The sequence below is a fragment of the Crinia signifera genome, chromosome 6 (assembly GCF_055691185.1).
Source record: "Crinia signifera chromosome 6, ASM5569118v1, whole genome shotgun sequence".
Classification (NCBI taxonomy): Eukaryota; Metazoa; Chordata; class Amphibia; order Anura; family Myobatrachidae; genus Crinia; species Crinia signifera.
Genome location: NC_139222.1, coordinates 3,038,692 through 3,065,497, shown reverse-complemented (window position 1 = coordinate 3,065,497; position 26,806 = coordinate 3,038,692). Strand labels below are relative to the sequence as shown.

The 26,806-nt window shown below is 49.1% G+C and overlaps 3 protein-coding genes across 4 annotated transcripts in view; 1 reads left to right on the top strand and 2 right to left on the bottom strand.

The window, feature by feature from the left end:
• LOC146009826 (uncharacterized) overlaps positions 1-26,806 on the bottom strand; it is a 426,905-nt gene that overhangs the window by 297,070 nt on the left and 103,029 nt on the right. The window lies entirely within an intron of this gene.
• Positions 1-26,806, top strand: part of LOC146009824 (uncharacterized) — a 163,849-nt gene that overhangs the window by 102,553 nt on the left and 34,490 nt on the right. The gene's annotated exons all lie outside the window — the stretch shown is intronic.
• Positions 1-26,806, bottom strand: part of LOC146009852 (uncharacterized) — a 70,593-nt gene that overhangs the window by 38,386 nt on the left and 5,401 nt on the right. The window contains exons 4-7 of the mRNA XM_083150393.1: positions 23,924-24,047; positions 17,138-17,235; positions 16,385-17,003; positions 12,860-13,582 (exon numbers count right to left, since the gene is read on the bottom strand). Of these exons, the coding sequence (XP_083006519.1) occupies positions 12,860-13,582; positions 16,385-17,003; positions 17,138-17,235; positions 23,924-24,047 (1,564 nt within the window). The remainder of the gene's footprint in view (positions 1-12,859; positions 13,583-16,384; positions 17,004-17,137; positions 17,236-23,923; positions 24,048-26,806) is intronic.

Sequence of the window (26,806 nt, the reverse complement as noted above, 5' to 3'; positions counted from 1 at the left end):
CATTGTTACTGTAATACAGGTGGTGCAGACCCCGAAGCTACTGTATTACAGGTGGTGCACATCCCGGTGTCACTGTAGTACAGGTGGTGCAGACCTCATTGTTACTGTAATACAGGTGGTGCAGACCCCGGTGCCACTGTATTACAGGTGGTGCACATCCTGGTGTCACTGTAATTCAGGTGGTGCAGGTAATACATGTGGTGCAGACCCCGGTGCTACTGTATTACAGGTGGTGCACATCCCGGTGTTACTGTAATACAGGTGGTGCAGACCTCATTGTTACTGTAATACAGGTGGTGCAGACCCCAGTGCTACTGTATTACAGGTGGTGCACATCCCGGTGTTACTGTAATACAGGTGGCGCGGACCCCGGTGTTACTGTAATACAGGTGGTGCGGACCCCGGTGTTACTGTAATACAGGTGGCGCGGATCCCGGTGTTACTGTAATACAGGTGGCGCGGACCCCGGTGTTACTGTAATACAGGTGGTGCGGACCCCGGTGTTACTGTAATACAGGTGGTGTGGACCCCGGTGTTACTGTAATACAGGTGGTGCGGACCCCGGTGTTACTGTAATACAGGAGGTGCGGACCCCGGCGTTACTGTAATACAGGGGGTGCGGACCCTGGTGTTACTGTAATACAGGTGGTGCGGACCCCGGTGTTACTGTAATACAGGTGGCGCGGACCCCGGTGTTACTGTAATACAGGTGGCGCAGACCCCGGTGTTACTGTAATACAGGTGGCGCGGACCCCGGTGTTACTGTAATACAGGTGGTGCAGACCCCGGTGTTACTGTAATACAGGTGGTGCGGGCTGCGTTGTTACTGTAATACAGGTGGTGCGGACCTCGGTGTTACTGTAGTACGGGTGGTGCGGACCCCTGTGTTACTGTAGTGCAGGTGGTGCGGACCCCGGTGTTACTGTAATGCAGATGGTGCGGACCCCGGTGTTACTGTAATACAGATGGTGCGGACCCCGGTGTTACTGTAATACAGGTGGTGCAGACCCCGGTGTCACTGTAATACAGGTGGTGCGGACTGCGTTGTTACTGTAATACAGGTGGTGCGGACCTCGGTGTTACTGTAGTACGGGTGGTGCGGACCCCTGTGTTACTGTAGTGCAGGTGGTGCGGACCCCGGTGTTACTGTAATGCAGATGGTGCGGACCCCGGTGTTACTGTAATACAGGTGGTGCAGACCCAGGTGTTACTGTAATACAGGTGGTGCAGACCCCGGTGTCACTGTAATACAGGTGGTGCGGACTGCGTTGTTACTGTAATACAGGTGTGCGGACCTCGGTGTTACTATAGTACGGGTGGTGCGGACCCCTGTGTTACTGTAATACAGGTGGTGCGGATCCCGGTGTTACTGTAATACAGGTGGTGCGGACCCCGGTGTTACTGTAATACAGGTGGTGCGGACCCCGGTGTTACTGTAATACAGGTGGTGCAGACCCCTGTGTTACTGTAATACAGGTGGTTTAGACCTCGGTGTTCATACATGTGGTGCATAAAGTAGGGATGGCCATCGACCATCGATGATTCGAAATCATCGATGGTTAATGGCCGATGCCGAATACTTTTGCCATCGATGGGGGAGAACCAGATGGTTTCCCTCCATTGATGGAATAGCAAAACAATGTTTTTCTTTTTTTTTTTTCTTCAAAGTGTCTGGACACAGAGCATAGCTCCGCCCCCGACACCCGCGAAGCTTCGCCCCCTGTGTTTTGATTGGCCCGCAGGCCAATCAATCAAATACAATGGATGACCATCAATATGTAAAAATATCGATGGTCATCCATTGCATAGTTAAGCACTATCGATGGCCAGTTGCCGAATTGCCATCGATGGCAACCATCGATGTCAATGTCAACGATGGCCATCCCTAGCATAAAGTGGTCATGGATAGGTGTGGAACTCACTTTCCCCACCAACTCCCACAAAATATCACCACTTCCCCCTCAGCAGGCAGAGCTAGGACCGGTGCTAGTGTGTTTGTTGCCCCGTACAATTTGCAAGGCCGCACAGTACTACCCCCAGTTCCAATTATGTCACAGTGCACAATCCTTTCTATGTTACACCTCACACAGTGACCCATAGTCACGTTACACCTCACGCAGTGACCCATAGTCATGTTACACCTCATGCAGTGACCCATAGTCATGTTACACCTCATGTAGTGACCCATAGTCACGTTACACCTCACGTAGTGACCCATAGTCACGTTACACCTCACGCAGTGACCCATAGTCACGTTACACCTCACGTAGTGACCCGTATTCACGTTACACCTCACGTAGTGACCCATAGTCACGTTACACCTCACGTAGTGACCCGTATTCACGTTACACCTCACGTAGTGACCCATAGTCACGCTACACCTCACGTAGTGACCCGTAGTCACGTTACACCTCACGCAGTGACCCGTAGTCACGTTACACCTCACGCAGTGACCCGTAGTCACGTTACACCTCACGTAGTGACCCATAGTCACGTTACACCTCACACAGTGACCCATAGTCACGTTACACCTCACGCAGTGACCCATAGTCACGTTACACCTCACGCAGTGACCCGTAGTCACGTTACACCTCACGCAGTGACCCATAGTCACGTTACACCTCACGCAGTGACCCGTAGTCACGTTACACCTCACGTAGTGACCCATAGTCACGTTACACCTCATGTAGTGACCCATAGTCACGTTACACCTCACGCAGTGACCCATAGTCACGTTACACCTCACGTAGTGACCCATAGTCACGTTACACCTCATGTAGTGACCCATAGTCACGTTACACCTCACGTACTGACCCATAGTCAGGTTACACCTCACGTAGTGACCCATAGTCACGTTACACCTCATGTAGTGACCCATAGTCACGTTACACCTCACGTACTGACCCATAGTCAGGTTACACCTCACGTAGTGACCCATAGTCACGTTACACCTCACGCAGTGACCCATAGTCACGTTACACCTCACGTAGTGACCCGTAGTCACGTTACACCTCACGTAGTGACCCATAGTCACGTTACACCTCACGTAGTGACCCGTAGTCACGTTACACCTCACGTAGTGACCCATAGTCACGTTACACCTCACGTAGTGACCCGTATTCACGTTACACCTCACGCAGTGACCCGTATTCACGTTACACCTCACGCAGTGACCCAAAGTCACGTTACACCTCACGTAGTGACCCATAGTCACGCTATACCTCACGTAGTGACCCGTAGTCATGTTACACCTCACGCAGTGACCCGTAGTCACCTTACACCTCACGTAGTGACCCACAGTCACGTTACACCTCACGCAGTGACCCATATTCATGTTACACCTCACGTAGTGACCCGTAGTCACGTTACACCTCACGTAGTGACCCACAGTCACGTTACACCTCATGTAGTGACCCATAGTCACGTTACACCTCACGTAGTGACCCATAGTCACGTTACACCTCACGCAGTGACCCATATTCATGTTACACCTCACGTAGTGACCCATAGTCACGTTACACCTCACGTAGTGACCCGTAGTCACGTTACACCTCACGTAGTGACCCGTAGTCACGTTACACCTCACACAGTGACCCATAGTCACGTTACACCTCACGCAGTGACCCATAGTCACGTTACACCTCACGTAGTGACCCGTAGTCACGTTACACCTCACGTAGTGACCCACAGTCACGTTACACCTCACGTAGTGACCCATAGTCACTCTACACCTCACGTAGTTACCCGTAGTCATGTTACACCTCACACGCAGTGACCCATAGTCACGTTACACCTCACACGCAGTGACCCATAGTCACGTTACACCTCACGCAGTGACCCATAGTCACGTTACACCTCACGCAGTGACCCATAGTCACGTTACACCTCACGTAGTGACCCATAGTCACGTTACACCTCACACGCAGTGACCCATAGTCACGTTACACCTCACGCAGTGACCCATAGTCACGTTACACCTCACACGCAGTGACCCATAGTCACGTTACACCTCACACAGTGACCCATAGTCACGTTACACCTCACGCAGTGACCCGTAGTCACGTTACACCTCACGCAGTTACCCATAGTCACGTTACACCTCACGCAGTGACCCATAGTCACGTTACACCTCACGTAGTGACCCATAGTCACGTTACACCTCACGTAGTGACCCGTAGTCACGTTACACCTCACATAGTGACCCATAGTCACGTTACACCTCACGCAGTGACCCGTAGTCACGTTACACCTCACGTAGTGACCCCTACTAACGTTACACCTCACGTAGTGACCTGTAGTCACGTTACACCTCACGTAGTGACCCATAGTCACGTTACACCTCACGCAGTGACCCGCAGTCACGTTACACCTCACACAGTGACCCGTAGTCACGTTACACCTCACACAGTGACCCATAGTCACGTTACACCTCACGCAGTGACCCATAGTCATGTTACACCTCACGCAGTGACCCGCAGTCACGTTACACCTCACGCAGTGACCCATAGTCACGTTACACCTCACACAGTGACCCATAGTCACGTTACACCTCACACAGTGACCCATAGTCATGTTACACCTCACGCAGTGACCCGCAGTCACGTTACACCTCACGCAGTGACCCATAGTCACGTTACACCTCACGCAGTGACCCATAGTCATGTTACACCTCACGTAGTGACCCGTAGTCACGTTACACCTCACACAGTGACCCATATTCACGTTACACCTCACGCAGTGACCCGTAGTCACGTTACACCTCACGTAGTGACCCGTAGTCACGTTACACCTCACGCAGTGACCCATATTCACGTTACACCTCACACAGTGACCCATAGTCACGTTACACCTCACGCAGTGACCCATAGTCACGTTACACCTCACGCAGTGACCCATAGTCACGTTACACCTCACGTAGTGACCCGCAGTCACGTTACACCTCACGTACTGACCCATAGTCACGTTACACCTCACGCAGTGACCCATAGTCATGTTACACCTCACGCAGTGACCCGCAGTCACGTTACACCTCACGCAGTGACCCATAGTCACGTTACACCTCACACAGTGACCCATAGTCACGTTACACCTCACGCAGTGACCCATAGTCATGTTACACCTCACGCAGTGACCCGCAGTCACGTTACACCTCACGCAGTGACCCATAGTCACGTTACACCTCACGCAGTGACCCATAGTCATGTTACACCTCACGTAGTGACCCGTAGTCACGTTACACCTCACACAGTGACCCATATTCACGTTACACCACACGCAGTGACCCGTAGTCACGTTACACCTCACGTAGTGACCCGTAGTCACGTTACACCTCACGCAGTGACCCATATTCACGTTACACCTCACACAGTGACCCATAGTCACGTTACACCTCACGCAGTGACCCATAGTCACGTTACACCTCACGCAGTGACCCATAGTCACGTTACACCTCACGTAGTGACCCGCAGTCACGTTACACCTCACGTACTGACCCATAGTCACGTTACACCTCACGCAGTGACCCATAGTCATGTTACACCTCACGCAGTGACCCGCAGTCACGTTACACCTCACGCAGTGACCCATAGTCACGTTACACCTCACACAGTGACCCATAGTCACGTTACACCTCACGCAGTGACCCATAGTCATGTTACACCTCACGCAGTGACCCGCAGTCACGTTACACCTCACGCAGTGACCCATAGTCACGTTACACCTCACGCAGTGACCCATAGTCATGTTACACCTCACTTAGTGACCCGTAGTCACGTTACACCTCACACAGTGACCCATATTCACGTTACACCACACGCAGTGACCCGTAGTCACGTTACACCTCACGTAGTGACCCGTAGTCACGTTACACCTCACGCAGTGACCCGTATTCACGTTACACCTCACACAGTGACCCATAGTCACGTTACACCTCACGCAGTGACCCATAGTCACGTTACACCTCACGCAGTGACCCATAGTCACGTTACACCTCACGTAGTGACCCGCAGTCACGTTACACCTCACGTAGTGACCCATATTCACATTATGAACACTTATGCACATAATAATCCCCCCACACATTTATGCACCTGGGTCACAAGCCAGGTCCCCTCGGCTGCCACATGGTGGTCAGCTCCACATGAGGATCCTGGGTCTGAGACAGCCCTGGGGCAGAGCAGTTGATTACCAGAGGTACCGCTTCTGTTAGAGACATTACATTCCCCGGCTGCAGGGCGTGATGGGGTACAGGATGTCGGGCTCCGGACATGGCTTTAAGGCTGCAGTGTCCAGGGTGAGGGAGGGAGATGGGGACTGCATACATCATTAGCAGGGTGGCCCAAAGTGGAGAGAAGGCTGCTTTCTCCTTGCCTCTGCGCAGCTGGTGTGCTGTGGGTGACGCCTGTGGTGACGTTGTTATTATTATACAGGGCGAGCAGTCTGTGGTGACGTTGTTATTATACAGGGGGATCAGCCTGTGATGTCGTAATTATACAGGGGATCAGCCTGTGATGTCCTGTTATTATTATACAGAGGGAGCAGCCTGTGGTGTCCTGTTATTATTATACGCAGCCTGTGGTGTCCTGTTATTATTATACGGGGAGCAGCCTGTGGTGTCCTGTTATTATTACACAGGGGGATCAGCCTGTGGTGACGTTATTATTATACAGGGGGAGCAGCCTGTGGTGTCCTGTTATTATACAGGGGGAGCAGCCTATGGTGTCCTGTTATTTTTATACAGGGGGAGCAGCCTGTGGTGTCCTGTTATTATTATACAGGGGAGCAGCCTGTGGTGTTCTGTTATTATTATACAGGGAGCAGCCTGTGGTGTCCTGTTATTATTATACAGGGGGATCAGCCTGTGGTGTCCTGTTATTATTATACGGGAAGCAGCCTGTGGTGTCCTGTTATTATTATACAGGGGGAGCAGCCTGTGGTGACGTTATTATGATACAGGGGGAGCAGCCTGTGGTGTCCTGTTATTATACAGGGGGATCAGCCTGTGGTGTCCTGTTATTATTATACAGGGGGAGCAACCTGTGGTGTCCTGTTATTATTATACAGAGGGAGCAGCCTATGGTGTCCTGTTATTATTATACGGGGAGCAGCCTGTGGTGTCCTGTTATTATTATACAGGGGGAGCAGCCTGTGGTGTCCTGTTATTGTTATGCAGGGGGATCAGCCTGTGGTGCACTGTTATTATTATGCAGGGGGATCAGCCTGTGGTGTCCTGTTCTTATTATACAGGGGGAGCAGTCTGTGGTGTCCTGTTATTATTATACAGGGGGAGCAGCCTGTGGTGTCCTATTATTATTATACAGGGGGAGCAGCTGTGGTGTCCTGTTATTATTATACAGGGGGAGCAGCTGTGGTGTCCTATTATTATTATACAGGGGGAGCAGCCTGTGGTGTCCTGTTATTATTATACAGGGGGAGCAGCCTGTGGTGTCCTGTTATTATTATGCAGGGGGATCAGCCTGTGGTGACGTTGTTATTATACAGGGGGAGTAGCCTGTGGTGACGTTGTTATTATACAGGGGGATCAGCCTGTGGTGTCCTGTTATTATACAGGGGGAGCAGCCTGTGGTGGCCTGTTATTATTATACAGGGGGAGCAGCCTGTGGTGTCCTGGTATTATTATTATTATTATACAGGGGGAGCAGCCTGTGGTGTCCTGTTATTATTATACAGGGGGAGCAGCCTGTGGTGTCCTGTTATTATACAGGGGGAGCAGCCTGTGGTGTCCTATTATTATTATTATTATTATACAGGGGGAGCAGCCTGTGGTGTCCTGTTATTATTATACAGGGGGAGCACCCTGTGGTGTCCTGTTATTATACAGGGGGAGCAGCCTGTGGTGTCCTATTATTATTATACAGGGGGAGCAGCCTGTGGTGTCCTGTTATTATTATACAGGGGGGGCACCCTGTGGTGTCCTGTTGTTATTATTATACAGGGGGATCAGCCTGTGGTGCACTGTTATTATTATGCAGGGGGATCAGCCTGTGGTGTCCTGTTATTATTATACAGGGGGAGCAGCCTGTGGTGTCCTGTTATTATTATACAGGGGGAGCAGCCTGTGGTGTCCTAGTATTATTATACAGGGGGAGCAGCCTGTGGTGTCCTATTATTATTATTATTATTATACAGGGGGAGCAGCCTGTGGTGTCCTGTTATTATTATACAGGGGGAGCAGCCTGTGGTGTCCTGTTATTATACAGGGGGAGCAGCCTGTGGTGTCCTATTATTATTATACAGGGGGAGCAGCCTGTGGTGTCCTGTTATTATTATACAGGGGGAGCACCCTGTGGTGTCCTGTTATTATTATACAGGGGGAGCAGCCTGTGGTACCTGTTATTATTATACAGGGGAGCAGCCTGTGGTGTCCTGTTATTATTATACAGGGGGAGCAGCCTGTGGTGTCCTGTTATTATACAGGGGGAGCAGCCTGTAGTGTCCTGTTATTATTATACAGGGGGAGCAGCCTGTGGTGTCCTGTTATTATTATACAGGGGGAGCAGCCTGTGGTGTCCTGTTATTATTATACAGGGGCAGGAGCCTGTGGTGTACTGTTATTATTATTATACAGTAGGAGCAGCCTGCGGTGTCCTGTTATTAATATTCTACAGGTGGAGCAGCCTGTGGTGTCCTGTTATTAAAATAATACAGGGGTAGCAGACTGTGGTGTCATATTATTATTATACAGTGGGAGCAGCCTGTGGTGTCCTGGTATTATATAGGGGGAGCAGCCAGTTCTGTCTGTCCTGATATTATTTTTATACATGGGGAGCAGACTGTAGTTTCCTGTTGTTGTTTTTATTATTATACAGTGGGAGGGGCCTGTGGTGTCCTTTTATTATTATTATTATTATTATTATTATTATTATTTTTCGGAGGGAACAGCCTGTGGTGTCTTGTTGTTGTTATTATTAATATACAGGGGGAGCAGCCTTTGGTGTCCTGGCCATGAGCTGTGCGGTGTAACCTATTAGCAATACCGCATTGTGTGACAGTCACTGGGGCGTCTTATGTGTGACCAGGGCTGTGTGACATGGGGGATAGAGGAGGACTCAGTGCTTCATATCTATGTTACATGTGTGCTCTGTGCTGTGTAGTATAATTATTATACTTACTCCTAGACCACTGAGCTGTGAGGATCCAGAGAGTTTACTACACGTCACGTGAGGATGAGACGCGTCACTGATTCCCTGAGGATGGAGAAGGACGGGAGTCACATGTCTGAGAGGATACTAAGGGCGGTATTCAATGAGCCTGATTCGCCAGGTTTTTATGGTGAATTTGTGCTGTTTGGCGAATTTCTGACTAAAACGGTGAATCACCCTATTCAATGACCAGTTGGCGAATACATTTGAAGGTTTTGGTCACCATGATTCACCGAGCAGCAATCGCTATCTTTTTATGGTGAAGTGGAATGTGAACTTTTAAAATAAAGTGTTCTGTTTTTTACATTTGGTGTCAAAAAATCAGGAATTTTCTTCTGAGGAGGGGCATGCTATTTTTATTCATGTGCTGTAAGCACATGAATATATATTTAATTTTAAAAATAATATATTTTTTTTTTTTTTTTTTTACACAGCAGCCAGCAGGTGGCGCCAGAGCGGAGCCGCTCATTACATATTCATATATTCACTGCACGATCATTACGATCCTGTGTAGTGAATATACGCTTGCCTGCTGGGACCCCCGGGGGGGCAGCCTGTGCTGCCTGGCACCCGGGGAGCACACCTAACCCCCCACAAAGGTCTGGGCTAGGCAGAGAGACTACCATCTCTCTGCCTGGCACCGTCCTGAGGCTCCCTGCGGCAATCACCGCAGGAGCTCATATTCGCCTGTCAGGGGCAGCGAGCCCCTGACACGTTGAATACCGGAGCCCGCTGGCTCCGGAACGTGGCGAATGTGCAGCGAATCCTAAAAAGGATTCGCTGCACCTCGCAGGGTATTCACATTGAATACCGCCCTAAGTCTCACCCTGGAGATTATCTACCTGCTGACCGGAGAGGTGACAGTGACATCACTTATATTTATAGTAATAACACAGGGACGTGACCGGGGAGGTGACAGTGACATCACTTATATCTATAGTAATAATACAGGGAGGTGACAGTGACATCACTTATATCTATAGTAATAATACAGGGACGTGACAGTGACATCACTTATATCTATAGTAATAATACAGAGAGGTGACAGTGACATCACTTATATCTATAGTAATAACACAGGGACGTGACCAGGGAGGTGACAGTGACATCACTTATATCTATAGTAATAATACAGGGAGGTGACAGTGACATCACTTATATCTATAGTAATAATACAGGGACGTGACAGTGACATCACTTATATCTATAGTAATAATACAGAGAGGTGACAGTGACATCACTTATATGTATAGTAATAATACAGGGATGTGACCGGGGAGATGACAGTGACATCACTTATATCTATAGTAATAATACAGGGAGGTGACCGGGGAGGTGACAGTGACATCACTTATATCTATAGTAATAATACAGGGACGTGACAGTGACATCACTTATATCTATAGTAATAATACAGGGAGATGACAGTGACATCACTTATATCTATAGTAATAATACAGGGACGTGACCGGGGAGGTGACAGTGACATCACTTATATCTATAGTAATAATACAGGGACGTGACAGTGACATCACTTCTATCTATAGTAATAATACAGGGACGTGACCGGGGAGGTGACAGTGACATCACTTATATCTATAGTAATAATACAGGGAGGTGACCGGGGAGGTGACAGTGACATCACTTATATCTATAGTAATAATACAGGGAGGTGACAGTGACATCACTTATATCTATAGTAATAATACAGGGACGTGACCGGGGAGGTGACAGTGACATCACTTATATCTACAGTAATAATACAGGGATGTGACCGGGGAGGTGACAGTGACATCACTTATACCTATAGTAATTATAATGTTTCATAAAATGGGTCAGAGCACGTTAAACCCCTCTCACACCGCTTGTTGTAAATGATATATTACTGGTTAATTACCATCTTTGTACCTTTCACATTGAACCTGGTTTCACCCACTCCTTGGTACTTGGCAGCGCTCACCCCCCTCCCCTGGTAGCATTTACCCCCGCTCCTCTGGTACCTGGCAGCATGTACCCCCGCTCCCTCCTCCCCTTGTACCTGCCAGTGTGTACCTTACACCTGCTCCCCCCCTCCCCTGGTACTTGGCAGCGCACGGGGACTAGCACTACTAGTTCTCATCCGCTGCAGGGACCCCGCCGCTGAGGGTGGAGCGGGGGTACACGCTGCCAGGTACCAGGGGAGGGGGGGAGTGGGGGTACATGCTGCCAGGTACCATGGGAGGGGGAGTGCTGGCAAAGGTGGACACACACCGGTGTGGGATCCAATAAACCGGTTCAGACCCGTTCACACTGCACAAATAACAGGTCTGAACTGTGTAGGATCCTTCTTTTTACCCATTTTGAATGACTGGTTTTCTTGAACCGGTAATTCAAAACTGTCGGGGACTTCCATGTGGCATACACCTTCATTATATCTTCAGGTGACCTTTGTGGAGGTGCAGTATACAAACACACAAACAAATAGACCCACTAGAAAATATAAGGCTCCTTTTTATTGTTCTTAATTAGGAAGTGATGCATGCATTATTAATGTTATGTGTTATATACATCCTTGTCACAGCCAGCCGTGCATTTGTACCTCAGTATAGCAGAAGCGTTGTTCTATATCCTTTTTTCCTTTGTTTAGTCACTATTTTGTGGGTTAACACATCCCCACCTGAACAGCTGCTGACTGAATGCGCCAAGGTCTGTTGTTTTCTGATGTTTGTCCAACATTGTCTTAAAGGCGTTCAATATGTCTGCCAACGCCACCTTTTCTGGACGAGAGTTCCAGACACTTACTGTCCTGACCATGTAAAGAAATCCCTTTCCTTCTATGGGTACGGAATCTTCTCTCCTCTAGCCTGAGCACATGCCCACGTGTCCCAGTTTCCAAAATCAAAGTAAAACGGTGTCTGATCGTTTAGAATATTGCCCGAATATATTTGCATGTTAAACAGGTCTTGCCTAAAACGTCTCTTTCCCAGAGTAAACATTCCTAATTCGGCTATTATGTCCTCATAGCTTCATGACTCAAACCCTTTCAATCGCCTGGTTGCCCTTCTCTGGACTTGTTCCAATTCCATAATATACTTTTTATAGTGTGGGGCCTAGAATTGCACTCCAAATGTGAGGTCTAACCAGTGCCTTGTACAGTGGCATAATTACACTGCCATCCCCAGCTTTCATGCCCCTTCTCACTATTACACTGGGCACTACACCCCAGTTTGTTGTCAATTTGGACTCCTAGGTCCTTTTCCAATTCAGATTGACCCAATTCTACTCCGTTTAATGTATAAGTCGCACACTGGTTATGTCTTCCGAGATTCATTACCTTACATCAAGATGAAAAACATACAATAACATCACTAGAATAAAAAAAAGGACCTACCCCCACCCCGTATATATGCCAAAAACCTCAATATACCTATATCTCAACTAACAAACTATGACTAACTAAAGTAAATATGTGTGGATTATCTGATGTGTAACAAGCTGTTCTTTGTATGTAAAACATTTATCACAATCGGAACATGGAAACGGCCTCTCACCTGTGTGACTTTTTTTATGTGCAACAAGCTGTGCTTTGTATGTAAAACATTTCCCACATTCAGAACATGAAAATGGCTTCTCCCCTGTGTGAAGTCTCTGATGTATAACAAGATTTGATTTCATCGTAAAATTTTTCCCGCATTCAGTGCATGGAAATAAATCTTCACCTGTGTGCATTTTCTTATGTGTAGCAAGATGTGATTTCTGCGCAAAACATCTTCCACACTCAGAGCATGGAAATGGTTTCTCACCAGTGTGACTTTTCTTATGATCAACAAGATTAGATTTGTATGTAAAAAACTTCCCGCACTCAGAACATGAAAATGGCTTCTCACCTGTATGAATTCTCTCATGTACAACAAGATATGATTTCTGGGTGAAACATTTCCCACACTCAGAACATGCAAATGGTTTCTCACCTGTGTGAATTCTCTCATGAACAACGAGATGCCATTTCTGTTTAAAACATTTCCCACACACAGAACACGAAAATGGTCTCTCACCTTTGTGACTTATCTTATGTACAAAAAGATCTGATTTGTGTGTAAAACATTTCCCACACACAGAACATGTCAATGGCTTCTTCTCTGCCTTAGTTATCTGATGGCTAATAAGTTGCGTGCTCTGAGTAAAACACTTTGCATATACAGAACTGGAAAACATATCTACTCTTAGAGCTGTGATAGATGGGCCAATATCTGAGGACTCAGTAGAACATTTCTCATGGTTGGAGGTAACAGATGATATATCTGCACTGAGAGGTACTGGTTGCACAATTGAGCTCACAGGGTTTTCTACCACAGAATCTTGTGTGATGCCTTTATCTTGCATTTTACAGTATGGAGATACAATGGGACGTTCAGCCAATATATTTCTTCTGTTACATCCATCTACAGGGAAAGAAAGAGATACATATATGTAAATTACTATACTATAATAACTCTTTGGCCACCATAACCAGTGGCTCAAATCTTCTTCTGCATGAGATAGGAAGGATAAAGTTTACAACCCCCCCAAAATTTTAAATATCTACAAAGTAGGGAATGTTTCAGAGAAACAAAATGACCAGGTAAAACTTCCATGTTTAATAGGATATACCAAGGTATGGTGGGAAGAGGTGGGTTGTGGTTTTGTGGTTGAACCGGTTGTTTTCAGGCAGTGTCAGGGAAAACGATCTGATTGCAGGGCTGTGCAAATTAGCAGCACAGCCATTAGGTCTGAATCAGGCTCATTGTTGCTTTAGAACTTGAAGACTGTTCTTTCCACAATGTGTAATTGTGTATCTACAGAACTGGCAAAATTGCATCCTGTGTGGTAAGGCTGTACCGTAATCAAGCATCTAGGTGAAACGTACGTCGGACTACATCATTGGGTAACAGCTAGGTGAAACGTATGTTGGGATACATCATTGCATTGCCTGTAGGCGAAACGTATGTCGGGATACACGCCAGGTCACGTCTAGGTGAAACATTCGTCGGACTGCATCATATGGTCAAATAAGCTGCACACATGACTCGCTACAGCCACTTCCAGTCTCTCCAGTTCACGGAATTATTAAAAATGCTCATACTGTTGCTTGGTGTAACAATGGCTGCAGGTAGGGGGCGCTGAATATATAACCACATAACAAGTCTTGATATATAAACTCACGTAAATTAAATTAAAGCCAATCAAGGCTCACCTGACTGATCACCACTTGGAGACATTCAGAGCACAAAGCCCATCCGAAAAGTCGCGTACCGAATTACCCCGAATGTTAAGAGGCAGATAAAGATTGGAATCAAGGAGATGATAGCTTTGGCAGTCATCGTGCCATAAAAAAAGCCCATGGGCCGCTGGGATCGTGTTGGCTCTCAAGAAAAATGGTTTTGTGTGGACTATCACCAAATAACCTCTGGGCTGGTAACACACAGTGACATGATGTGAGGGGAGAGCAGGAGTATAATACGGGCTGATGGCTCCTGATGTATGAGGTACACCAGAGAGTGCGGTGAGGAGACTGGTCAGATCTCTGGGCTGGTAACACACAGTGACATGATGTGAGGGGAGAGCAGGAGTATAATAGGAGCTGATGGCTCCTGATGTATGAGATACACCAGAGAGTGCGGGGAGGAGACTGGTCAGATCTCTGGGCTGGTAACACACAGTGACATGATGTGAGGGGGAGAGCAGGAGTATAATAGGGGCTGATGGCTGCTGATGTATGATATACAACAGAGAGTGCGGGGAGGAGACTGGTCAGATCTCTGGGCTGGTAACACACAGTGACATGATGTGAGGGGGAGAGCAGGAGTATAATAGGGGCTGATGGCTCCTGATGTATGAGATACACCAGAGAGTGTGGGGAGGAGACTGGTCAGATCTCTGGGCTGGTAACACACAGTGACATGATGTGAGGGGGAGAGCAGGAGTACAATAGGGGCTGATGGTTACGGATGTATGAGATACACCAGAGAGTGCGGGGAGGAGACTGGTCAGATCTCTGGGCTGGTAACACACAGTGACATGATGTGAGGGGGTGAGCAGGAGTATAATAGGGGCTGATGGCTCCTGATGTAGGAGATGCACTAGGAATGCAGGGAGGAGACTGGTCAGATCTCTGGGATGGTAACACACAGTGACATGATGTGAGGGGGAGAGCAGGAGTATAATAGGGGCTGATGGCTCCTGATGTATGAGATACACCAGAGAGTGAGGGGTGAGACTGGTTATATATCTGGGCTGGTAACACACAGTGACATGATGTGAGGGAAGAGCATGAGTATAATGGGGGCTGATGGCGCCTGATGAATGAGATATACCAGAGAGTATGGGGAGGAGACTGGTCAGATCTCTGGGCTGGTAACACACAGTGACATGATGTGAGGGGAGAGCAGGAGTATAATAGGGGCTGATGGCTCCTGATGTATGAGATACACCAGAGAGTGTGGGGAGGAGACTGGACAGATCTCTGGGCTGGTAACACACAGTGACATGATGTGAGGGGGAGAGCAGGAGTATAAGAGGGGCTGATGGCTCCTGATGTATGAGATACACCAAAGAGTGCGGGGAGGAGACCAGTCAGATCTCTAGGCTGGTAACACACCGTGACATGATGTGAGGGGGAGAGCAGGAGTATAATAGGGGCTGATGGCTCCTGATGTATGAGATACACCATAGAGTGCGGGGAGGCGACTGGTCAGATCTCTGGGCTGGTAACACACAGTGACATGATGTGAGGGGGAGAGCAGGAGTATAATAGGGGCTGATGGCTCCTGATGTATGAGATACACCAGAGAGTGCGGGGAGGAGACTGGTCAGATCTCTGGGCTGGTAACACAGAGTGACATGATGTGAGGGGGAGAGCAGGAGTATAATAGGGGCTGATGGCTCCTGATGTATGAGATACACCAGAGAATGCGGGAGGAGACTGGTCAGATCTCTGGACTGGTAACACACAGTGACATGATGTGAGGGGAGAACAGGAGTATAATAGGGGCTGATGGTTCCTGATGTATGAGATACACCAGAGAGTGCGGGGAGGAGACTGGTCAGATCTCTGGGCTGGTAACACACAGTGACATGATGTGAGGGGGAGAGCAGGAGTATATTAGGGGCAAGTGGCTCCTGAATCCCCCACTGGGCAAATAACTTTCCTCAATTAGTCTGTACTAACAAAGGTGAAAGAGAAGAGATTAATGGTTAATACTTACATAAGCTGATATCTGTAGGGATTTTCTCCTCCTTAAACTGTTGCCTCACATACATCTCTTCTCCCTCTGTACCTTCTGCCTTTATATCAGCCACATACGTCTCTTCTTCTCCCTCTGTACCTTCTGCCTTCATATCAGTCACATACGTCTCTTCTTCTTCCTCTGTACCTTCTGCCTTCATACCAGTCACATACGTCTCTTCTGCTCCCTCTGTATCTTCTGCCTTTATATCAGTCACATACGTCTCTTCTTCTCCCTCTGGATCTTCTACCTTCATATCAGTCACATACGTCTCTTCTTCTCCCTCTGTACCTTCTGCCTTCATATCAGTCACATACGTCTCTTCTTCTTCCTCTGTACCTTCTGCCTTCATACCAGTCACATACGTCTCTTCTGCTCCCTCTGTATCTTCTGCCTTTATATCAGTCACATACGTCTCTTCTCCTCCCTCTGTATCTTCTGCCTTCATATCAGTCACATACGTCTCTTCTGCTCCCTCTGTGTCTTCTGCCTTTATATCAATCACATACGTCTCCTCTTCTCCCTCTGTATCTTCTGCCTTCATATCAGACACATACATCTCTTCTCCACCCTCTGTATCTCCTGCCTTTAGTTCAACCTAAATACCAACAATAATTAACACGTTAAATAAAGGCTCCTTTCAGGATTTGAGCATTACTATAAGATTATCAGTGTATAAGATAAACAGCTTCTGTACAGATTATATAGTGACAGACCCTAAATCCCACCTACCTGATCCTCCTGTGGGGTTCTGTGATTCTCCTCTGTACAATCCTGGGAATACAGAGGACGGGGACATTTCTCTTGGGTATTCCTGTTACTGGGCCCATCTGTAGGAGACACACAGTGACTGAGTAAATGGTATATAAGGGGATTTTTGTAAGAACTTACCGTTCGAACCCCTTTCTCTGAGTCCAGTCCGGTGACACAGCTAACCTTGGGATGTAGAGGGGTCCGCCAGGAGCCAGGCACCTATGCTTCAATCTTTGGGAGCAGGCTCCTCCCTTCTGCATCCCATCATGCTTCAGTTCAACTTCAAGAACACACTAGGATACATAACTCAGAACAATGCCTGAACATCTTTTTTATGTAACATAACATAACCATAACATGGTAACACATGAACGGTACACTTAACTGAGCGTAAGGGAGGGATCGCTGTGTCACCGGACTGGACTCAGAGAAAGGGGTTCGAACGGTAAGTTCTTACAAAAATCCCCTTTTCTCTTTCGTCCAGTCCGGTGACACAGCTAACCTTGGGACGTTCACGAGCCGGTCCTTTAGGAGGGTATGCTCAGACTGCCAGTTCTCATCACTGCCCGTCCGAATGAAGCGTCCTCCGACGCGTCCTCCGACGCGAACTCATGAAACCTGTAAAATTTGGTAAAGGTATGAACAGAGGACCAGGTGGCAGCCCTACACAACTGCTCCGCCGTAGCCCCATGGCGCACCGCCCAGGAGGAAGCAACCGACCTGGTGGTATGTGCATTCATTCCAGACGGAACTGGTCGACCTGCTTTACAGTAGGAAAAGGCAATGGTAGATCTCAACCAGCGAGCGATGGTCTGCTTAGAAGCAGGCCACCCAACCTTATGCACATCATATAGCACCAAGAGTAAATCCGATTTTCGAATGTCCTTTACCCTTTCCATGTATATTCGCAAGGCGCGAACAACATCCAATCTCTTCATTTTGTCCCTATTTTTTACCCCTTCTGGGGTAGAAAACACTGGAAGTACAATGTCTTGATTCAAATGAAAATACGACACTACCTTAGGTAGGAATTTTGGGACTGTACGCATCACAGCCCTGTCATCATGAAATATTAAAAACGGTGACTTGCACGACAAAGCACCCAACTCAGACACTCGTCTGGCTGATGCAATAGCCAACAAAAAGGTAAGTTTCCACGTCACATACTTTAACTCCGCAGATCTTAGCGGTTCAAAGGGAGGATTCTGTAATATGGATAGAACCAAAGACAAATCCCAAGGCGCCACCGGCTGCTTATAAGGTGGTTTAAGTCTAGTAACCCCTTGTAAGAACGTTTGAATCTCAGGTAACAAAGCTACCCTCTTTTGAAAAAATATGGATAAGGCCAACAGCTGCACCTTTAAGGACTGCATGCTAAGGCCTGATGAAAAACCATCCTGCAAAAAATTCAAAAGCCTTGACAATTTGAACCTGGATGTGTGAAGTTTCTGTCTCTCAAACCATCTAATGTAAATCTTCCAGACCCGATGGTAATTAGCCGCAGACACCGGCTTGCGGGCCCTCAGCATGGTCTGAATGACCTCATCAGAAAACCCCTTTTTCTTCAATAAGGAGGTTTCATAAGCCACGCCGTCAAATTGAGACGACCTGGGTCCTTGTGAAGAAAAGGTCCTTGTCGTAACAGGTCCTGCCGAAGAGGAAGCTTCCAGAACTCCTTCGACAACCTCAGTACAGTGGAGTACCAAGACCTCCTGGGCCAGTCTGGAGCAATTAGAATTGCCCGCACTCCCTGGCTCTTTATTTTCCTCAACACTCTCGGTAACATGGGAAATGGAGGAAAGATGTACACCATCTGAAAGTCCCACGGAACTGTCATGGTGTCCACTGCCCAAGCAGTGGGATCCCTTACCCGGGAACAAAATCTCTGAACCTGACGGTTCGATCTCGTTGCCATCAGGTCTATATCTGGTAGACCCCAACGACTCACAATTTCCTGAAAGACTTCCTGATGAAGAGACCATTCTCCTTCCTGAAGGGACTCCCTGCTGAGGAAATCCGCTTCCACATTTCTGATTCCTGGTATAAATATTGCTTACAATGCCGGTACATTGATCTCCGCCCAACTGAAGATCTTGGAGACTTCGGCCATCGCCATCCTGCTGCGAGTCCCGCCCTGATGGTTCAAATAGGCCACTGTTGTCGCATTGTCCGATTGTATTTTCATTGGAGACCCTTTCAGAAAAGTCTCCGCCTGTAGTAAGGCATTCAGTACTGCCCTCAGCTCTAGTATGTTTATGGGCAATTTTGACTCTTCTACTGACCAAAGGCCCTGCAACCTTAGATGAAGAGCTACTGCCCCCCAGCCCTTCAGACTGGCGTCGGTCGTTATGACCAGCCAATCCCAGGACCTGAGGGATCTTCCCAGCTGTAAGTTTTCCACATCCGTCCACCACAAGAGGGACCTCCTGGACTCCGCGGACAGGGATAGAATCTCCAGTTTCATCCTCTTGGCATTTCCTGACCAACAAGCTAGGATGTTCCACTGGAAAATTCTGGAATGGAATCTGGCAAACTGCAGAGTGTCGAAGGTTGCCACCATCTTTCCTAGTAATCTCACTCCCTGCCACACCGATGGTGCCGGAGCTTGTAGAATCTCCAATACCATTAGTCGAATCTCCACCGCTTTGGACTCTGGGAGAAAAAACCCTGTGAAGATGAGTGTCTATGATCACCCCCAAAAACTTCAAGTTTTGCGTTGGTGTCAAATGGGACTTTGGTAGATTTCAAATCCAACCCTGACTTGCTACCTCCAGGTGAGCCTTTAATCTCTCTGCCGATTCTGCTTTGAACAGCAGATCGTCCAGGTAAGGGATAACAATTATTCCCTGCAATCTGAGAGCTGCAGCCATAGTGGACACCACTTTGGTGAATACTCTCGGGCCGTGGCTAGTCCAAACGGGAGTGCTTGGAACTGCCAATGTCTTCCCCCTATTGCAAATCGGAGTAAAGACTGGAAATCTTTGTGGATGGGAACATGGAGATAAGCATCCTGAATGTCCACTGACGCTAAGAACTCCCCTGGTTCTATGCTCAGCAGCACTGACCGCAGAGATTCCATGCGGAAGTGATCCACCCAGAGATGAGCATTCAAAGATTTTAAATTTAGAATGGGCCTGAAAGACCCGTCTGGTTTGGGAACTAAGAAGAGTATTGAGTAGAACCCTTTCCTTCTTTCCCCTCGAGGCACTGGTATAACTACCCCCTTCTCCTCGAGCGATAAGGCTGCTGCCATGAGAGAAGATCTGAGAGACGCTGTTCTTGGTAAGGGTGTTGGAATAAATCTGCGAGGGGATGGACCCCTGAGCTTTATCTGATAACCCCCTGAAACAATGGAAAGTACCCACGGATCTTCCGTGGCTACCCTCCAACTGCCCTGAAATTGCAGGAGGCGACCCCCTACTCTGGTTCCAGAACAGGGAGTCTCCGCCCCATCATGCAGAGGGTTTATCCTCCCCCTTGGCAGCATGTTTCTTATTAAAGGCACCAAATTTTGGTTTAGAAGCCCTGTCTCTGCTGGCTTGGAATCTTCCCCGGCCTCTGCCAGATGCTCCCCCCCGAAAGGCGGGACGAAAGGACTGCTTGAACACTCCAAACTTTGAGCCAGCTGATTTAGAGGTAGTGGGGAGAAAAGTGCTTTTACCCCCAGTAGCCTGCTTGATGATCTCATCCAATTCTGAGCCAAACAACAGCTCCCCTTTAAACTGAATATTTTCCAGAGACTTCTTGGACTCACTATCTGCGTCCCAGGCCATTAGCCAGAGAGCTCTCCTAGCAGTAACAGACGTGACTGAGACTTTAGACGCCATCTTGGCGCCCTCCTCACTAGCCTCACAAATATATTTTGCAGCACACTTTAACTTTTCAACCATAGAAAAAGCCTCTGCATCATGCTGGAGATGATTCCCCAATGTCTCTGCCCACTTGATCATGGCTTTTGACACCCAAGCCGAAGCAATGATGGGCCTCATAGTGAAACCTACTCCTTCAAAAACTGCCTTCAGACAGCCTTCAACTTTTTTGTCCAATGGATCCTTAAAGGCCGCGCCACCCTGCACTGGTAACGCCGTGGCCTTAGACAATCTGGCAACAGAGGAATCCACCAACGGGACTTTCTCCTATACTTTAACGTGATCCTCAGGCATGGGGTACATGTTAGCATATCTCTTAGCCATTAACAATCTCTTCTCCGGAGCCTTGCCAGCCTCGCCTAATAAAGCCACCATGCCTTTATCTGAAGGAAAGGAAACCGGTTCCTTACGACTCCGTTTAAACACACACTGTGTAGCAGTCTTTTCCTCCACAGGTAAATCCAAAGCCTGTTTAACAGCCAAAATGAGATCTTCAATACCAGAGGCTGAGGAATCTGCTTCCTCCCCCTGTGACAACATAAATCATCCTCATCCACTCCATCATCATCGTCAGTAGCTACTGGAGGTACCATAGGAGACCCCTGTCTGAGCATAACTTCATCAGATACCTTTGTGAATTGCTCTAAAAGAGAAGACATTGGTACTTCTTTACTTTCACGGCGCCACTAGAAATCGCGGGCATCGCGGCCATTGAATGCACTAAAAATCGGGTGCGACGCGACCGACGCGATGCCCGCGATTTCCCATAGGGAACAATGTAAAATTTCTCAATTGACCCGATTTTACTGTTCAATTCCTCAATTGGCACGATTTTTCCATAGGAAACAATGTTAAATGGCCCACAGAGGCCAAATAGCCACCCTGAAGTGTGAAATGGCCCCCACAATTGTTAACGCCACCCCACGATCAACGTCAACCCGAAGCGTGGCGAGCGCAGCGAGCTCGCGAGGGGCGGCGGTACGCGTCCTACGACCTTTTCATACCCCCACTATCCACGTCGGCGTGGAGTTGAGAATAGAATAGTGTGGCGAGCGCAGCGAGCCACCGAGCCCGAAGCGTGGCGAGCGCAGCGAGCCCTGCGAGGGGACGCTGATACCTTCACAGGTAAACGCGTCCCTTCGCGGGCTTCACAGGTATCCTCGTGCGCTCGCCACGCTTCGGGCTCGGTGGCTCGCTGCGCTCGCCACACTATTCTATTCTCAGCTCCACGCCGACTTGGATAGTGGGGGTATGAAAAGGTCGTAGGACGCGTACCGCCGCCCCTCGCGGGCTCGCTGCGCTCGCCACGCTTCGGGTTCACGTTGATCGTGGGGTGGCGTTAACAATTGTGGGGGCCATTTCACACTTCAGGGTGGCTATTTGGCCTCTGTGGGCCATTTAACATTGATTCCTATGGAAAAATCGGGTCAATTGAGAAATTTAACATTGGTCCCTATGGGAAATCGCGGGCATCGCATTGGTCGCGTCGCACCCGATTTTTTAGTGCATTCAATGCCCACGATGACCGCGATATCCTATCTGTCCTATCTAGTGGCGCGGTGAAAGTAAAGAAGTACCAAGACATTTTATGAACCCCTTGTGCCGTGTCCTGCATAGCCTGCAGCAAAATAGGGTCTCCCTGTGAGAGGGGAAGTGATCCCTGAGATGAGGGAATAGGATCTGGTGATCCAACTAAAGATCCCTTTTGCCTATTTAAAGCCTCTGTTAAAGCCTTAACAGACTGTCCCAAAGCCACAGCCCAGGCTGGCTCAGCTCCTCCGGGACTTAGGGTGCGTGACCCACAGGGCACAGCTTCACAGGAAGGGCACAATTCCCCCTGGTCCAACTGTTCAGCCGATAAATGAACATTACATTTCTTGCAATGATAAAACATCTCAAGCGCTCCCTCCCCAGCAACAGAACTGCACTCGTCCGCCATGTTAATAATAGAATATTAAACACTGCTCAACGTTCAGGCAAAGTCACAGAGTAATGCACCAAGTGTACTTATCTGTGTTCCTGTTGCCAGCGATTCAGCGGGGGAAGCGTTATCCAGAGAGACTTCTGAGCAGGCTCTGTCTTTTTCAGCTCCGCAGCAAGCACAGAGTAATGGCGCCAGGAATTAGAGGAATGGCACCAGGAATTAGAGGAAGTCTTCCTTACAGAGAGGGAGGCTGCCGCTTTTGGCGCCAAACTCACACACAGGCGCTCCCTGCGTGTCTCTCTCTACTCCAGTAACTCCCCCACCAGGGACCACTTGGAGTTGCCCAGAAACGCTGGGCGTCCTGTGAGAAGCTTCAACTCCCCTGGGGGATTTCAGCTTCCAAACAGGTAAAGATGGCGGCCGCCATCGCTGGAGGACCCTTCCCCAAGATCCCCTTCTAACAAGGCGCTGGATGGGGTCCCCCGTGGCCCAGGACAAGTCTCCGTCTGAGCGGAGCTCAGCGCTGTGCAGAGTGCACATTCTGTGTGAATGTCCATCACTGCACACAGGACACTGACAGGACGCGCTTCTGTCAGCGTCCTATTGCGCTCTCAGCATGTACTGACTTCAACAGAAGTCACACGCTGGCAAACCTGCATCTAAGCTAATGTTAATAAAATAATAAAAGCCTAGTCTAACTAAAAAACCAAAGAAAAAAAGTGTGGCTGCAGCGCTGCCACTCAGCATTGTACCCACTACTGTGGGCACCTAAACGAAACTGAAGCATGATGGGATGCAGAAGGGAGGAGCCTGCTCCCAAAGATTGAAGCATAGGTGCCTGGCTCCCCTCTACATCCCAAGGTTAGCTGTGTCACCGGACTGGATGAAAGAGAAATGTGATTATCAGATGCTGGGTGTATATAGGGGACCCCCATACCTGCTCTCCCCTGTACAATAAATGTCTCCACTTACCCAGCGATGTGAGGGGCCGGTGATTCTCCATCATCACATCCTTGTACAGACCCCTGTGTTCCTCTATATACTCCCCCTCCTGCATGGAGAGATAGACAGTGACACCCTGACACCTTATAGGCACCTGACACACACAATGGTACAGTCATCACCCAGAAACATCCCCGGTGTTACTGTATAACGTCCCATTCCCAGCAGTCACCTCTCCGGTCACATCCCCCGGTTTTACTGTATAACGTCCCATTCCCAGCAGTCACCTCTCCGGTCACATCCCCCGGTGTTACTGTATAACGTCCCATTCCCAGCAGTCACCTCTCCGGTCACATCCCCCGGTGTTACTGTATAACGTCCCATTCCCAGCAGTCACCTCCTCGGTCACATCCCCCGGTGTTACTGTATAACGTCCCATTCCCAGCAGTCACCTCTCCAGTCACATCCCCGGTGTTACTGTATAACGTCCCATTCCCAGCAGTCATCTCTCTGGTCACATCCCCCGGTGTTACTGTATAACGTCCCATTCCCAGCAGTCATCTCTCCGGTCACATCCCCCGGTGTTACTGTATAACGTCCCATTCCCAGCAGTCACCTCCCCGGTCACATCCCCCGGTGTTACTGTATAACGTCCCATTCCCAGCAGTCATCACCCAGTCACATCCCCCGGTGTTACTGTATAACGTCCCATTACCAGCAGTCACCTCTCCGGTCACATCCCCGGTGTTACTGTATAACGTCCCATTCCCAGCAGTCAACTCCCCGGTCACATCCCCGGTGTTACTGTATAGCGTCCCATTCCCAGCAGTCACCTCTCCGGTCACATCCCCCGGTGTTACTGTATAACGTCTCATTCACAGCAGTCACCTCTCCGGTCACATCCCCCAGTGTTACTGTATAACGTCCAATACCCAGCAGTCACTTCTCCGGTCACATCCCCCGGTGTTACTGTATAATGTCCTATTCCCAGCAGTCACCTCTCCGGTCACATCCCCCGGTGTTACTGTATAATGTCCCATTCCCAGCTGTCACCTCTCCGGTCACAACCCCCCGGTGTTACTGTATAACATCCCATTCCCAGCAGTCACCTCTCCGGTCACATCCCCCGGTGTTACTGTATAACGTCCCATTCCCAGCAGTCACCTCTCCGGTCACATCCCCCGGTGTTACTGTAATAGTCCCATTCCCGGCAGTCACCTCTATGGTCACATCCCCCGGTGTTACTGTACAACGTCCCATTCCCAGCAGTCACCTCTCCGGTCACATCCCCCGGTGTTACTGTATAATGTCCCATTCCCAGCTGTCACCTCTCCGGTCACAACCCCCCGGTGTTACTGTATAACGTCCCATTCCCAGCAGTCACCTCTCCGGTCACATTTCCGCTGTTACTGTATAACGTCCCATTCCCAGCAGTCACCTCTCCGGTCACATCCCCCGGTGTTACTGAATAATGTCCCATTCCCAGCAGTCACCTCTGCAGTCACATCCCCGGTGTTACTGTATAACGTCCCATTCCCAGCAGTCACCTCTCCTGTCACATCCCCCGGTGTTACTGTATAACGTCCCATTCCCAGCAGTCACCTCTCCGGTCACATCCCCGGTGTTACTGTATAACGTCCCATTCCCAGCAGTCACTTCTCCGGTCACATCCCCCGTGTTACTGTATAACGTCCCATTCCCAGTCACATCCCTGGTGTTACTGTATAACAACCCATTCCCAGCAGTCAACTCTCCAGTCACATCCCCCGGTGTTACTGTAGAACGTCCCATTCCCAGCAGTCACCTCTCCTGTCACATCCCCCCGTGTTACTGTATAACGTCCCATTCCCAGCAGTCACCTCTCCGGTCACATCCTCCGGTGTTATTGTATAATGTCCCATTCGCAGCAGTCACCTCTCCGGTCACATCCCCCGGTGTTACTGTATAACGTCCCATTCCCAGCAGTCACGTGTCCGGTCACATCCCCTGGTGTTACTGTATAATGTCCCATTCCCAGCAGTCACCTCTCCGGTCACATCCCCCGGTGTTACTGTATAACGTCCCATTCCCAGCAGTCACCTCTCCTGTCACATCCCCCCCCGGTGTTACTGTATAATGTCCCATTCCCAGCAGTCACCTCTCCGGTCACATCCCTGGTTACTGTATAACGTCCCATTCCCAGCAGTCAGCTCTCCGGTCACATCCCCGGTTACTGTATAACGTCCCATTCCCAACAGTCACCTCTCCGGTCACATCCCCCGGTGTTACTGTATAACGTCCCATTCCCAGCAGTCACCTCTACGGTCACATCCCCGGTGTTACTGTATAACATCCCATTCCCAGCAGTCACCTCTCCGGTCATACCCCCGGTGTTACTGTATAACGTCCCATTCCCAGCAGTCCCCTCTCCAGTCACATCCCCCAGTGTTACTGTATAACGTCCCATTCCCAGCAGTCACCTCTCCGGTCACATCCCCCGGTGTTACTGTATAACGTCCCATTCCCAGCAGTCACCTCTCCGGTCACATCCCCAGGTGTTACTGTATAACGTCCCATTCCCAGCAGTCCCCTCTCCAGTCACATCCCCCAGTGTTACTGTATAACGTCCCATTCCCAGCAGTCACCTCTCCGGTCACATCCCCGGTGTTACTGTATAACGTCCCATTCCCAGCAGTCACGTCTCCGGTCACATCCCCCTGTGTTACTGTATAACGTCCCATTCCCAGCAGTCACCTCTCCTGTCACATCCCCCGGTGTTACTGTATAACGTCCCATTCCCATCAGTCACCTCTCCGGTCACATCCCCCGGTGTTACTGTATAACATCCCATTCCCAGCAGTCACCTCTCCGGTCACATCCCCCGGTGTTACTGTATAACGTCCCATTCCCAGCAGTCACCTCTCCGGTCACATC